Consider the following 12438-nt stretch of genomic DNA (forward strand, 5'->3'; position numbering starts at 1 on the left):
TACTGGTACCGAGAGATTGCAACTCTTAGTCAAACCTTCAGCAATTGATTCCAGCCAATAGTGTCTTGTCAGTGCTTTACTTACTGCTCAATCTCACTAACCTGACATTTATGGTGTACTGATTGGCCCCTGTCAGAGATGGTGGTTGTAAATTCACTTTGAAAAGCTTTGTGTTAACAGCCAGGCTCCGAGGAGAGTATGTACAGGCTGGCTGACAATTGCTTGACCCTCTGCCCTTATTACAGTGAGTAAATCAGACTTTGAGCCATTAGACTGGAGCCTGAGGAATACGCCAAAAGGATTGACATGACTAAAGGTCAACCTCTGTCACACATGTGCAACAATTTGGATAATGGAATTCTGTAACTTATCTAACGAAACACTTAAAAGTGATGTACAAATTATGCTGGCGTAGACTGCTACAGAACTAAGATATGCTAAATATTTACTGCTGTGTCAGCTACACCATGGCTCGTACAGGATAAACCACTACACCTATACAGGCGATTCAAGCTGGGGGAAAAAGCACTGATAGAATTACAAGTAAGGTATTTAGTTTAAAACTACTGCTGAATGTAATATTATTACTAAACATTCCAGACTATGTCTTATCTAAAAAATACACAAATCAATAAAATAAAACGTATTGGTATAACTTTAATTTGAAACCTGAGCTAAGAACATAAGAACATAAGAAAGTTTACAAACGAGAGGAGGCCATTCAGCCCATCTTGCTCGTTTGGTTGTTAGTAGCTTATTGATCCCAGAATCTCATCAAGCAGTTTCTTGAAGGATCCCAGGGTGTCAGCTTAAAGCCACAGTTATCCTTTTGAGCCAAGTCTCTTCACCCCTTAATTATTTCTCATCAGGAGTTCAACTTTATGTGAGAAACACTCTATTGTAAACAAGGTGTTGGGCCCTCCTATAATAATGTATCATTGTAGTGGTTCGTGGTTGCATGGTTTCTATAGAAAGCTATAGAAAGCAGAAACAAAATGAAAAAATTAACAGTTAATAAGGGATTCTGAGAACTACTTTCCTTCAGAATTAAAATAAATAATAATCTGCAGAGAATTACAGTTTAAGAGCAAATTGTCAGAAAGCCAGCCATCTAAAGTTATAATATATAGTTAAAGTTGAAAAAGAGACCAATCTGGGTTATTATGATAATGAAATGCATCTTTACATTCCCATTGTTTGGTCAACTGACAGAGAAGGTAAGTGATTAAAGGAATTTCTTTGCACATTACACTGTGTACATGGGCTGTACAAATGAGAGAGATGAGGCAGGGGTGGACATCTGTCCATCTGAGTCATTTATCTTTCACCCTTCAGCATGTTGATGATGTCAAGTACAATAACCCACAATAAGGATGTCTGACAACCTGCAAAAAATGTGTTGGCAGCACTACAGACAGTTTGCAAAGACATACAGTAAAAAAAGATAAAAAGATTTCTGCTAGCAGTTTTAATGAGGAAAAGCCTTTACAGTTTACAAGTCAGCTCTGTAATAAAATGTTCGGGTCAGGCTAAAAACAACCACTCTCAACAAACAAACACAATAATTCATTCCAGGTCAGACGGGGGAAAAAAAAAAATTCTCACATGAAAAAAAAAAAAACTTAAAGAAACAGGAAACAAAAGCACAACTATTTTGTTTTACAGCTGACTGAACATGCCACGGAGCCCGGGTTTATTCCAAGGGCAATAAGCATGGCATGCATTTCAAATACACAACATGCTTTAAAATAGCTGCCAAATAGTCTAGAAAAAGTAGATGATGGATGGTCTGAGAAACTTTAATTTAACTTTAATCGAACCATGGCATGAATATAATTGTATCCCCTTGAGCTGCATGCTATCATGGGGATCGCGACTACAGTGACCCTTTCGATGTTTGATAAGGCATCTTGAAGTGTTTGTTGGTAATGGCAGACTATGTATATATTTAGGCATGCCCTGGCTTTTTTTTTTTTTTAATTTAGTCGTTGCCAATTAGTTTTTATTATTTTCTCCCCAATTTGAAATGCCCAGTTATTTTTAGGCTACCACCCCTGTGCTGAGTCGGGAGGGGCGAAGATGAACACACGCTGTCCTCCGAAGCGTGTGTCGTCAGCCACCCGCTTCTTTACACTCTGCAGACTCACCGTGCAGCCACCTCAGAGCTACATTGTCGGAGGACAACGCAGCTCTGGGCAGCTTACAGGCAAGCCCGCAGGCGCCCGGCCAGACTACAGGGGTCACTGGTGCGCGGTGAGCTGAGGACACCCTGGCCGACCTAACCCTCCCTCCCCCCGGACGACGCTCGGCCAATTGAGCGCTGGCCCCTGGGAGCTCCCGTTGACGGTCGGCTGTGGAATAGCCTGGACTCGAACCGGCGACGTCCAGGCTATAGAGCGCATCCTACACTCCAGTGAGTGCTTTTACTGGATGCGCCACTCGGGAGCCCCATGCCCTGGCTTTTTTGTCACCATTATATTGCACAACTTAAATTTAAATACAAAACAAATTTCTTTGTTGCCAATTATTTTCATGTATAATACAAATAAATCTCTCACATTAATAATATTTCTTAGGCCTGACTGAAGCTGTTTTAGTGGGCCAGGACTGGATATTAGTTTGGAGCATATCAATAGTGTAACACATTATTACCTCTATAAAATCCCAACAGCTCACATATTTGGCATTTAGGTAATAAGTTAAGAAGTAGAACAGCAGTCTTAAAAACTGGCACCTGCATGTTTTATTACACTGATCAGACTGCAAGAGTTGTTTTATCAGTAGAAAACAGAAAGAACTGATTAGAGGAGAAACCTCAAAATGGAGCGAGGTAACCAGTGGAGTACCTCAGGGATCAGTATTAGGCCCTCTGCTATTCCTAATCTACATTAATGATTTAGATTCTAGTATAGTAAGCAAACTTGTTAAATTTGCAGACGACACAAAAATAGGAGGCGTGGCAAACACTGTTGCAGCAGCAAAGGTCATTCAAAATGATCTAGACAGCATTCAGAACTGGGCAGACACATGGCAAATGACATTTAATAGAGAAAAGTGTAAAGTACTGCACGCAGGCAATATAAATGTGCATTATAAATATCATATGGGAGATACTGAAATTGAAGAAGGAATCTATGAAAAAGACCTAGGAGTTTATGTTGACTCAGAAATGTCTTCATCTAGACAATGTGGGGAAGCTATAAAAAAGGCCAACAAGATGCTCGGATATATTGTGAGAAGTGTTGAATTTAAATCAAGGGAAGTAATGTTAAAACTTTACAATGTATAAGTAAGACCTCACCTAGAATATTGTGTTCAGTTCTGGTCACCTCGTTACAAAAAGGATATTGCTGCTCTAGAAAGAGAGCAAAGAAGAGCAACCAAAATTATCCTGGATTTAAAAGGCATGTCGTATGCAGACAGGCTAAAAGAATTGGATCTATTCAGTCTTGAACAAAGAAGACTATGCGGTGATCTGATTCAAGCATTCAAAATCCTAAAAGGTATAGACAATGTCGACCCAGGGGACTTTTTTTGACCTGAAAAAAGAAACAAGGAACAGGGGTCACAAATGGAGATTAGATAAAGGGGCATTCAGAACAGAAAATAGGAGGTACTTTTTAACACAGAGAATTGTGAGGTTTCTCCCCAGTAATGTTGTTGAAGCCGACACCCTGGGATCCTTCAAGAAGCTGCTTGATGAGATTCTGGGATCAATAAGCTACTAACAACCAAACGGATTTTCTTTTCCTGTTACCTTTACCGTAACATTGTTATTTTCCATGAGCATATGCCAAGAACTAACATTCTGTGAAGGGAAGAAACACAAGAGGAGACCAAAGACAAACCATTTCTCAAGGCAGAATTCTAAGTACATGTGTGATTGTCAGTGATTTCTCATGTTAGGGTTCCAAAGGCAGGTATACTTGTCAATGGTTTATCACCAGAGAATTCAAAGGGCAGGTATATTTGTTAACAGTTTCTCTGTGCTGAAATTTAAGGTGAAAAACAAAAATTATGAAGAGAATTCTAAGGATCTGTCAGCAGTCCCTTTAAGGATGAGCTTTACTTGTTGGCAGTTTCTCAGAGAGCTCCAAAGACACGCACACCTGTTGCATTTTCAGAAGAGAATTCTAAGGGTAAAGTACAGTTGTCCACAGCTTCTTTGAAACGGTACACTTGTCTGTAGAACCGAATTCTAAAGATGGGTAATTGAGCATTTAAGGGGTTTAATGAGAAGGTAACAATTAGCTCAGCATTAACTAGCTAGATAACATTAGCTACACGGTTACATTTTCTGATATCTGCTGTACATAATATATGTATATGTATGTTTTTAAACTGTTATAACCTGTCCTTTGCAATTGTTCCCACTGAATTTTCATGTACACTGTGTACATTCCTCCAGTCTAGTCTTATTATGATCTGACGTTAAGCAGAAAACGGGGAAAACCTTGAGCAGCCAGATTAATTTATCCCTGAGGGAAAGAGTTCATTAATAACAAAGATAATATTTTCATTTGTGTTATGCTCATGCAGGCTTTTTTTGTGAACCTTTATTAGCAGGCACTTTAATGGATAAACGATCTCTATCTCTGTGATACCAACAGCACTTAATTGCTGAGAAAGTTTCTGTTTTCTTTAAAGAACCATTACAGGATGATTGCTGCCATTACTTCAATTTGAAAAATACCAGAAATCTTTAACACTTTTTGCTATTGTTGGAAGAAAAATGTTAATGCTGCCAAAAAGAATATGTTTAGCTGATCATACTTGCTATGATCCTTTTCAAAAACAGAACTGTTGCTGTCTTGTACATGCTTTCTTACACAACAAACCTTGGGATCTGAGATGAAATGGGCCATGAAATAACTTAAATGACTAATTGTGTGGCTTTTTGAATCAGTGAACCAACGCTAAACATGTCACCTCCACACTGGCTCATGCCAAATAAAAAGAATTATTAAGGCCTCGGGCCTGGACAGTTTATCATTTCCCATAAACACCCACAGGTGTCAAGACATGATGTGAGGTTGTGGAATAGCATCTGATACACTTGAAGATGATGTAAAGTGAAGTATACAGATTACATCCAAAGCAAACAGCAAGCAAGAGGCTCTCCTGGAGAACAAGGTGTGATTGTTTGTGTGACTGTGGGTTCAAATTGAAATGCTAAGAGAGTTCTAAACATCTGAAAAAAAGTTTTAAACATATAAAGACTTTATTTATGGATTTGTGTATGGACAGTACTTATCAGTTTAAAATAATATAATGTGTTACAGAACTGTTCTAAAATTCTCCATAAAAATATAAAAATCACCTTTATAACATATTCAACATTTTTTTTTTTAAAGTTGCATATAAACAGATATCTGAACGCTAAACTGAATTAGATATACATTATTTAGTAGATTGTTATAATGCAGGTCAGTCTCGTTGCATCGCGGCTCTGGGAAAAAGAATTGGAAGGTCATCGTTGTGCGTCCCTGTGAAAATGCTGCGTTCTACTGTTTAATGCTCTCGGAAATGAACCATTCTTTGAGACTAATGATTCCCAGATTAAGCAGTTAATACAGTAACTCTTAAAGGTGTCAGCTATAGAAGCTTGTTTTTCAATATTTGATTCTTCCACCTGCCAAGTTTCATTGTTCTTTGGTTGTGTTTTTTTTCCCCACAGCAGCAATACAAAGTGGTCAACGACTCGAGCTTAAAGAAGAGAATGAACCACCCATTTATTCTTACAAGTACATAGATTTGACACAAGTTTCTTTTCTATTTGTATATTTTCTGGGGAAGGATATTAGGCAAAAAAGTAAGCTTTTGCATACACAATAGTGGTTGTTGTGAGTAACTCTAAATATGAATTCACAAACAGATACAATCAACATGACATCACTTCTCTAAAGTAATACTGCATGAAAAAAGGGGGATAAAACTATTTCAATTAGGGATCTAATACGAGCTAAGGAACCTCTTCACTTTTTTAAAACAGTCCTTGAACAAATTGTTGTATATCTGAAGTGATTTCAATTGCCATTCTCTCAAACCTCAGCTTCCAGGAGGGTTTCAAGCTGCATCCCTTTAGCCAGCAGTGTTTGTTGCTGAGGCACAGGGTTACTAATGATGTCATGCACTGATACAGTTGGAATACTTCATCCTTTGCTAAAGAAATATATCTCAGAGACCTACCTCCCACATGTGACGCGAGTTCCTCCCAACTCCAGGTTGGGGTTTGTCCAGCAGCAGTGGAACTCCCTGAAAGGGACCAATCCATGTGCCCTGCGGGATCCTCTGTGCCGCACAGATTCCATATCCGAGTCCTGGCACGGTGCTGGTGCAGAGGCACACTTCTCTGGGAAGATCCCGCAGCCACTCTGGGATCTCTGGTGGGGGAACAGTGGCAGCTGAACTGCTTGTTCCTACCAGTCGCCGCAATGAGTGCAGGGGGCCGTGCATGGGACACTCACCATTCCGGTTATCAACACACATGTCACAACCTGGGGTGGAAACAGACAGGATGAGATCAGGCAGAAACTTTTGAAATTGATTCAGTAGTTTTTGTATACTGTGGCTGTTTCTTAGATGCACTGTATACAGAAAAAATCTGAAGGAGACTACTAATTTCCAAAACTTATTATTATTATTATTATTATTATTATTATTATTATTATTATTATTATTATTATTTTATGAATTGAGTGGCAGTATTAACTCATGACATTAAATAATCATTAACCTGTAGATAATTACGTTTTTAATTTAGATATGCGATCATTCAAACAAGCCACTTTTATAGGTCCAAAAAGAAACAATTATCAACTAAAATATAGACTTTAAAACAATACATAATGTATATTTTTCATAAAATTAGGGGCTGTACATACACCTTTTTGATCGAAGGTGATAATGAAAAGGGTTTTGAAAATGGTTTTACTGTAGTGCCCGAAATGTAAGGTTGATAAGGGACAACCCCTTGCAGAGATGTGCACTGTTTTTAATTAAATTTCAATACGGCTTGTTTGCCAAACGGTATACGTGCGTGTTCGAATTTTGCAGAACAGCTTATTGTACATCTTTTAATTTATATTGTATTCATTTTTGAGGTCATTAAAATATTTCGTTTTGTGTAATGAGACTGGACTGTATATGCGGTGACTAGGCTGTACAAATTACTAAAACGGAAGAAAAGCATATTTACACTGAACACCGCAAACCAACGTTTCATTTATAGTGAAATTGTGGATTTGTGAAGGAGATTATTGAAAATTCATTCATCAAATTATTTGAAAATGTATAAAACTTACAAAATCACTGAACTAATGAGAACTGTATAGGCCTATGGGTTGGTGCACAAACGCGTTGTAACCTCGTTGGGCTATGCCTAATGTAAATTTCCTCGAGGAATTCATAAACCGTTTCTTGAAAAAGTTCATGAATGTGGAGAAAGGCGAACGTCGTCTCACTGTTAACTGTGTAAATGTTTTTAATTCTGTTTCTACATTTTACATTTTGTTTAACAAAGCATCTGTAAAAAGGAAAGTACTACGCATATGCAAAAACATTTAGAACCGATTAATTTATTGTATAACTTAATTAAAAAAAATATTCATAATAATAATAATAATAATAATAATAATAATAATAATAATAATAATAATAATAATAATAGGAAACTTGAAAAGGATTATGTATCTAGAAATTAACAGGCGACGCGCAACTTTTGCAGCATTAAAATTGTATTCTGCACTAACCTAAAAGATCCGGTAGACAAAATGATGTATTCGTTTATGTAAATGGCGCATCTTTTTAGGTAACCAAACTAGTTAGGAGACTTAATTTACAAAATTCAGCGCAGAATTTCAAAATGTACAAGAAAGAAAGCTTAACTTACAATGCAACTTAATAATAATAATAATAATAATAATAATAATAATAATAATAATAATAATAATACATGTTGCTGACAAAATGTCACTGACAGATGCTAACAAATACAGACAGGAGTGACCAGAGATAGAAGGTCAACTACGAGGCTGTTTTGCCCCTAAGCAGTTGTCAACCCATGTGAACACAGTTCTGTCCAAAATAATAAAATGGCCTTTTCACATTTTCAATAGTGTACCAAATTTTGGTAGTATATTTTGTAACTTGATTTTTTTTTCTTTTTTCCATACAATAAGTATGCGGTCAAATTAATAATTCAAATTTAATTGCAGAACATCTGCTTTGCTTGGAGTAAGTAAAATAGCACAATACAACTTCCATCATTAAAGTTGTGGTTTAAAATGGAGGATTTGAAAAACTTTGCATGCATTCTAGTTTATTTTTTAAAAAATAATAATTTACAATATACGAAATCATTAAACCGTGATGGTAATCACACAGGGGTGTGTGGTTACTTGAACACCATTTCTATCCCCGTTTATACAATAGAAAGCTGGTCACTATACTACCTGCTACATTATCCACGTTGCTCTGTATGCCAGCCAAATAGTGTATATCACTGCATGTTAATCACCATAGACTACAACACGTCATTCCAATAAACTCGACTCGATTCGGTGTCTAAAAGGTGATAGTATTAGCATGTCTTCTACAGACACTGTGGTTGTATTGTAAATGACTCCGATTTGTTTGAAATATGAGTGAGAGAATATTGTGTGTAGATAAAGCAGTCCCCTGTCCCCCAGAGACCTCCGTATACCATGTAGAGATGATGAATAGGGGCCGGTGAAGAAGATCGATTCCTGATCCACACTCACTCCACTCTCTTCTACAAAACTATACGGCAATTAATTGTGGCTTGTCCCCTCATCCTTCATCTCCTTGTGGCACATATCGATGGAGATTACTGCTGATGGACCATTTTATCACCTTAAATAAACAGTCACCACCTTTTCAAACCTCACTTTAATATATAGTGGTATACCCTTTATATATATATATATATATTGAAGTAGAATAGAACATGTAAAAAGCTGTAAATCTAAATCACAAGCCCTTATGTATAGGATACAAACCGACTACGGGAAAAGATTATTCGACATGGACAAATATTGCTTTAGGCAATATAATATTATTCTGTATAGCCCAAGGAGTTGCCCATTCTACAAACACGCCCCTTTCCTCCTCAATACATTTGGCAAAACACTAAGAAATGCTACCATTATTATTATTATTATTATTATTATTATTATTATTATTATTATTATTATTATTATTATTATTTCAAAGTAACATCATATGAGCTTTTCAAATACTAAATGATTAAATCATTATGGATTCTTAATTGTGACAGGTATTGGTTTCTTTAGCTTTTTTTTTTTTTTTTTTTTACTGTTCAATAACATATGTCTACATGTATTCTAAACTATTTTACATGTTCTTGTACTGTATCCACAGTAATCAATAACAAACTGGTTTAATTTATAGCTTCCATTTTTGGGGCTGGATATACCGAAATGTCCGTGCAGTGTGCTGTTCATATGTTTCGGGTTTATTGTAGCAGATGAAATATCAAGATTCATTTCTGTCCCATGCAGGATGCACATGAATATAATTTATTTTAAGGAAGTTTGTATGTATATTTGTACCACTTCGTAACATTTGCACCCTTTCCAAATGTGAATTAGCACGTAATATGATGAGGTAATACGAGCTATCACATTTTTGTTAATTATGTAACTTATTGGGATAGTTAAGTTTTCATATTAAAAATGCTAATCAAAAATCTTTCTTCTTTTGATTAAAACGTTCTTTAATGCAGGCCTACATTACAAGCCAATGTGTCTCCTTTTGAAAAATGTGCTTATATAGCTATATCTCTAATCTATATCCAGCTTTGCATAATTTTGTTATGTTTCATGGTTTTGCTAATAATGTTGTTTTACTTCTTTGAACATCGGTAAAATTAAAGAACAACTCCACTTAGCGGTGACCTACTGTTTTTCGGTAAGTGTTACTAAATTTGCCATGCAAAAAGGCTATTGCTGACTTGTACGGTAAAAAGAGTATTGCTGCATGTATGTTATGTTATGGGATTTAACACTGAGTTTATGTTGATTTATAAGCTATGACAATTCATTGTGCAATGTAATTTACAGATCTATCTATATAGTTTTTATATTAGTTTGGTATCTTATATACTCAACATTAAAACCCCACAGCGTACATCATATACAAAGCATTAGATTTTAAGTGAAAGTAATGCCTTTAAGACTGATATATTTTGACACTGTACTCCACAGTAAACCTTGATATATCAAGACTTGTCTCTTTAGGCAGTTTAAAGTTTGAGCACTGAAAGGTGATTTGTGTGCTTAAGATTAGGCAAATGTATAGTTTCTACTAGAAACGACAAAAAAAAAAACGTTTTTTTTTCTTTTTGTTAAACCACTAAGTTTTGTATTGTAATTTAGTATAACATCTTCTTAGTAAGTTTAATAAAATGTTTATAACACAGAGATTAAACACCAACAAGGCGAAGTGTAAAATGCACTGTCTTGCCATGTCGCCTTAGGGCCTATTTCTGTAATTGTTAAGCGCCAATGAAACTGCGCAATAACATCCTTTCCAACTTTACCTCTACACGTAAAAGACATGCATCAGCCAAACACATCAACGATAAGGAAAGATTATAAATAAATATAAAACTGGTACCCAGCTGCAAAGAACCAAACATATTGTCCCCCATTGGTAACTTCAAAATATATAGCCTGTACGTACGGTTATTTGGGTCGCTGGTGTGATTGTTCAAAGGAATAATTTCCATTCTCTGCTGTCCATAAAGGTAGTAGTCTAACTCCTCGGGAGTGAATTTAATTCTTGGTCCTCTGTCGTTTTTACACTGGGAAGATAAATAAAGCTCTTTGCTTTGACCGCTGAGTACCGATGTGGGGATTTCGGGGCACTGCGAGTGTCCAAAAAGTGCAATCTGGGGCACAGACAACTGGGTTAAGCCTGCTAACGAGGAGGATGAGCAGGACGACGATGATGGGGTTGAGGCGGAGGAGGAGGCGGAGGAGATGGAGGTCGGGCGGTGGCGGAGACTTTCTACCGGGAGATCTGCTCTCTCGTGTGGCTGCAGCTGACTCAGGGCTCCGGTCTTTAGTTGGCTTTGCGGGAAAAGCTGCTGCCAGTGCTGAATGTAGGCTGGATCTACCTTCAAGAAAGCAGATCCGCTGGGGTCACCGGGCTTCAGCATCTCCAATTGTGGCTAAAGTGCACAGAACAAGGTACGTGTTTATTAATTTATTTTCATACATGTTGCTCAAGAAAAACAAAACAAAACAAACAAAAACTATTTATAACAAGAAAGCACACACACTTACTAGGTTAACCATGACTATAGTCCTGCATGCCGAACATATCCTATATAATTACAGTACAATGACGTTGTGGTGTTTTATGTTTGGGAAGACACATCTTCACCTATCCGTGGCACAGTATTAAAAATTGTATGAAAGTTTATTAACAGCACTGCAAAAAGTTTGTGAACAAATACCCGTAATTCCTTGCAATATTAATTTGGCTGTACTGTATCAAAATATTGTTTCAACAATCTAAAAGTCTATAACTTACTTTCATTGAAGCTATCCTAAAATAATACAATAGTAGCAAAATGCTCGCAATCTAGAAAAAATATTTTTGGAATAACATTGGTTATTTTACTTTGTGAGTCAAGCATACCATTCTGATAGCCGGCTTATTTCTGTTTAATACTTCTTATGTTTTAGAATGGCAAAAACGCTACATTTGTTTTGCTGAGCTATTGCTTACAGTGAGGATCAGTGCGATAGTTTCTCCTATTTTAGGTAACATGCTAAGCATTCTGTATATAAATAGACTTACCCAGTTTATTCAAAAATCTGTCTTTTCCTCGTCACTCACAATGGCTCCGGATTGTATATTCCAGATCCTTAAATCATAATCCCTTTGTTTATTGGGATATGAGGTGTTCTCTAGCGAAGCTCCAAGTCCGACAGTACAGTATCTGAGCTTCCCCACTTCTCGCTTGCTCTCTGATCACTAGCAGGCTTGAGAGAGGGCACGTGGGCTTTACGACAGCACACAACACAAGGGATGGGGGAGTTAACACTGGATCAAAAATACAACCTAACATCTGTCTCTGCCATCTCGATAGTGTTTGGGTTATTAAAAAGAGCTCACGGCACTTTAAGATTGACAATTCAGATCACTGTCATGACATAATGACACACACAGAAGTATTTCTTTTTGTGTTATTATTGGTATGTATTTATTTTTAGCTGTCGAGGTCATTAAAATGACGCTCAATGATGTTGTCATTGTAATGAAGACAAAGGCTGTAGAAAAGTACAGTTATTTTGTTAAATAATACGGCTTGCAAACGCTAATATTATATTTCCCTCTGCTCATAAAATGACTTCAGTTATTTAGCTCCAGAATTTATTTAAACAT

The 12438-nt window shown here is 36.7% G+C and overlaps 1 protein-coding gene across 2 annotated transcripts in view; it reads right to left on the bottom strand.

Moving 5' to 3' along the window:
* LOC117962511 (putative histone-lysine N-methyltransferase PRDM6) overlaps nt 1-12219 on the bottom strand; it is a 46199-nt gene extending 33980 nt beyond the window's left edge. For both annotated transcript variants that reach the window (XM_034903546.2, XM_034014175.3), the window contains exons 1-3: nt 11851-12219; nt 10726-11215; nt 6190-6497 (exon numbers count right to left, since the gene is read on the bottom strand). In XM_034903546.2, the coding sequence (XP_034759437.1) occupies nt 6190-6497; nt 10726-11203 (786 nt within the window). In that variant the 5' untranslated portion in view covers nt 11204-11215; nt 11851-12219. The remainder of the gene's footprint in view (nt 1-6189; nt 6498-10725; nt 11216-11850) is intronic.
* Nucleotides 12220-12438: the final 219 nt, after the last annotated feature.

Source organism: Acipenser ruthenus, chromosome 2, assembly GCF_902713425.1.
Source record: "Acipenser ruthenus chromosome 2, fAciRut3.2 maternal haplotype, whole genome shotgun sequence".
Taxonomy (NCBI): Eukaryota; Metazoa; Chordata; class Actinopteri; order Acipenseriformes; family Acipenseridae; genus Acipenser; species Acipenser ruthenus.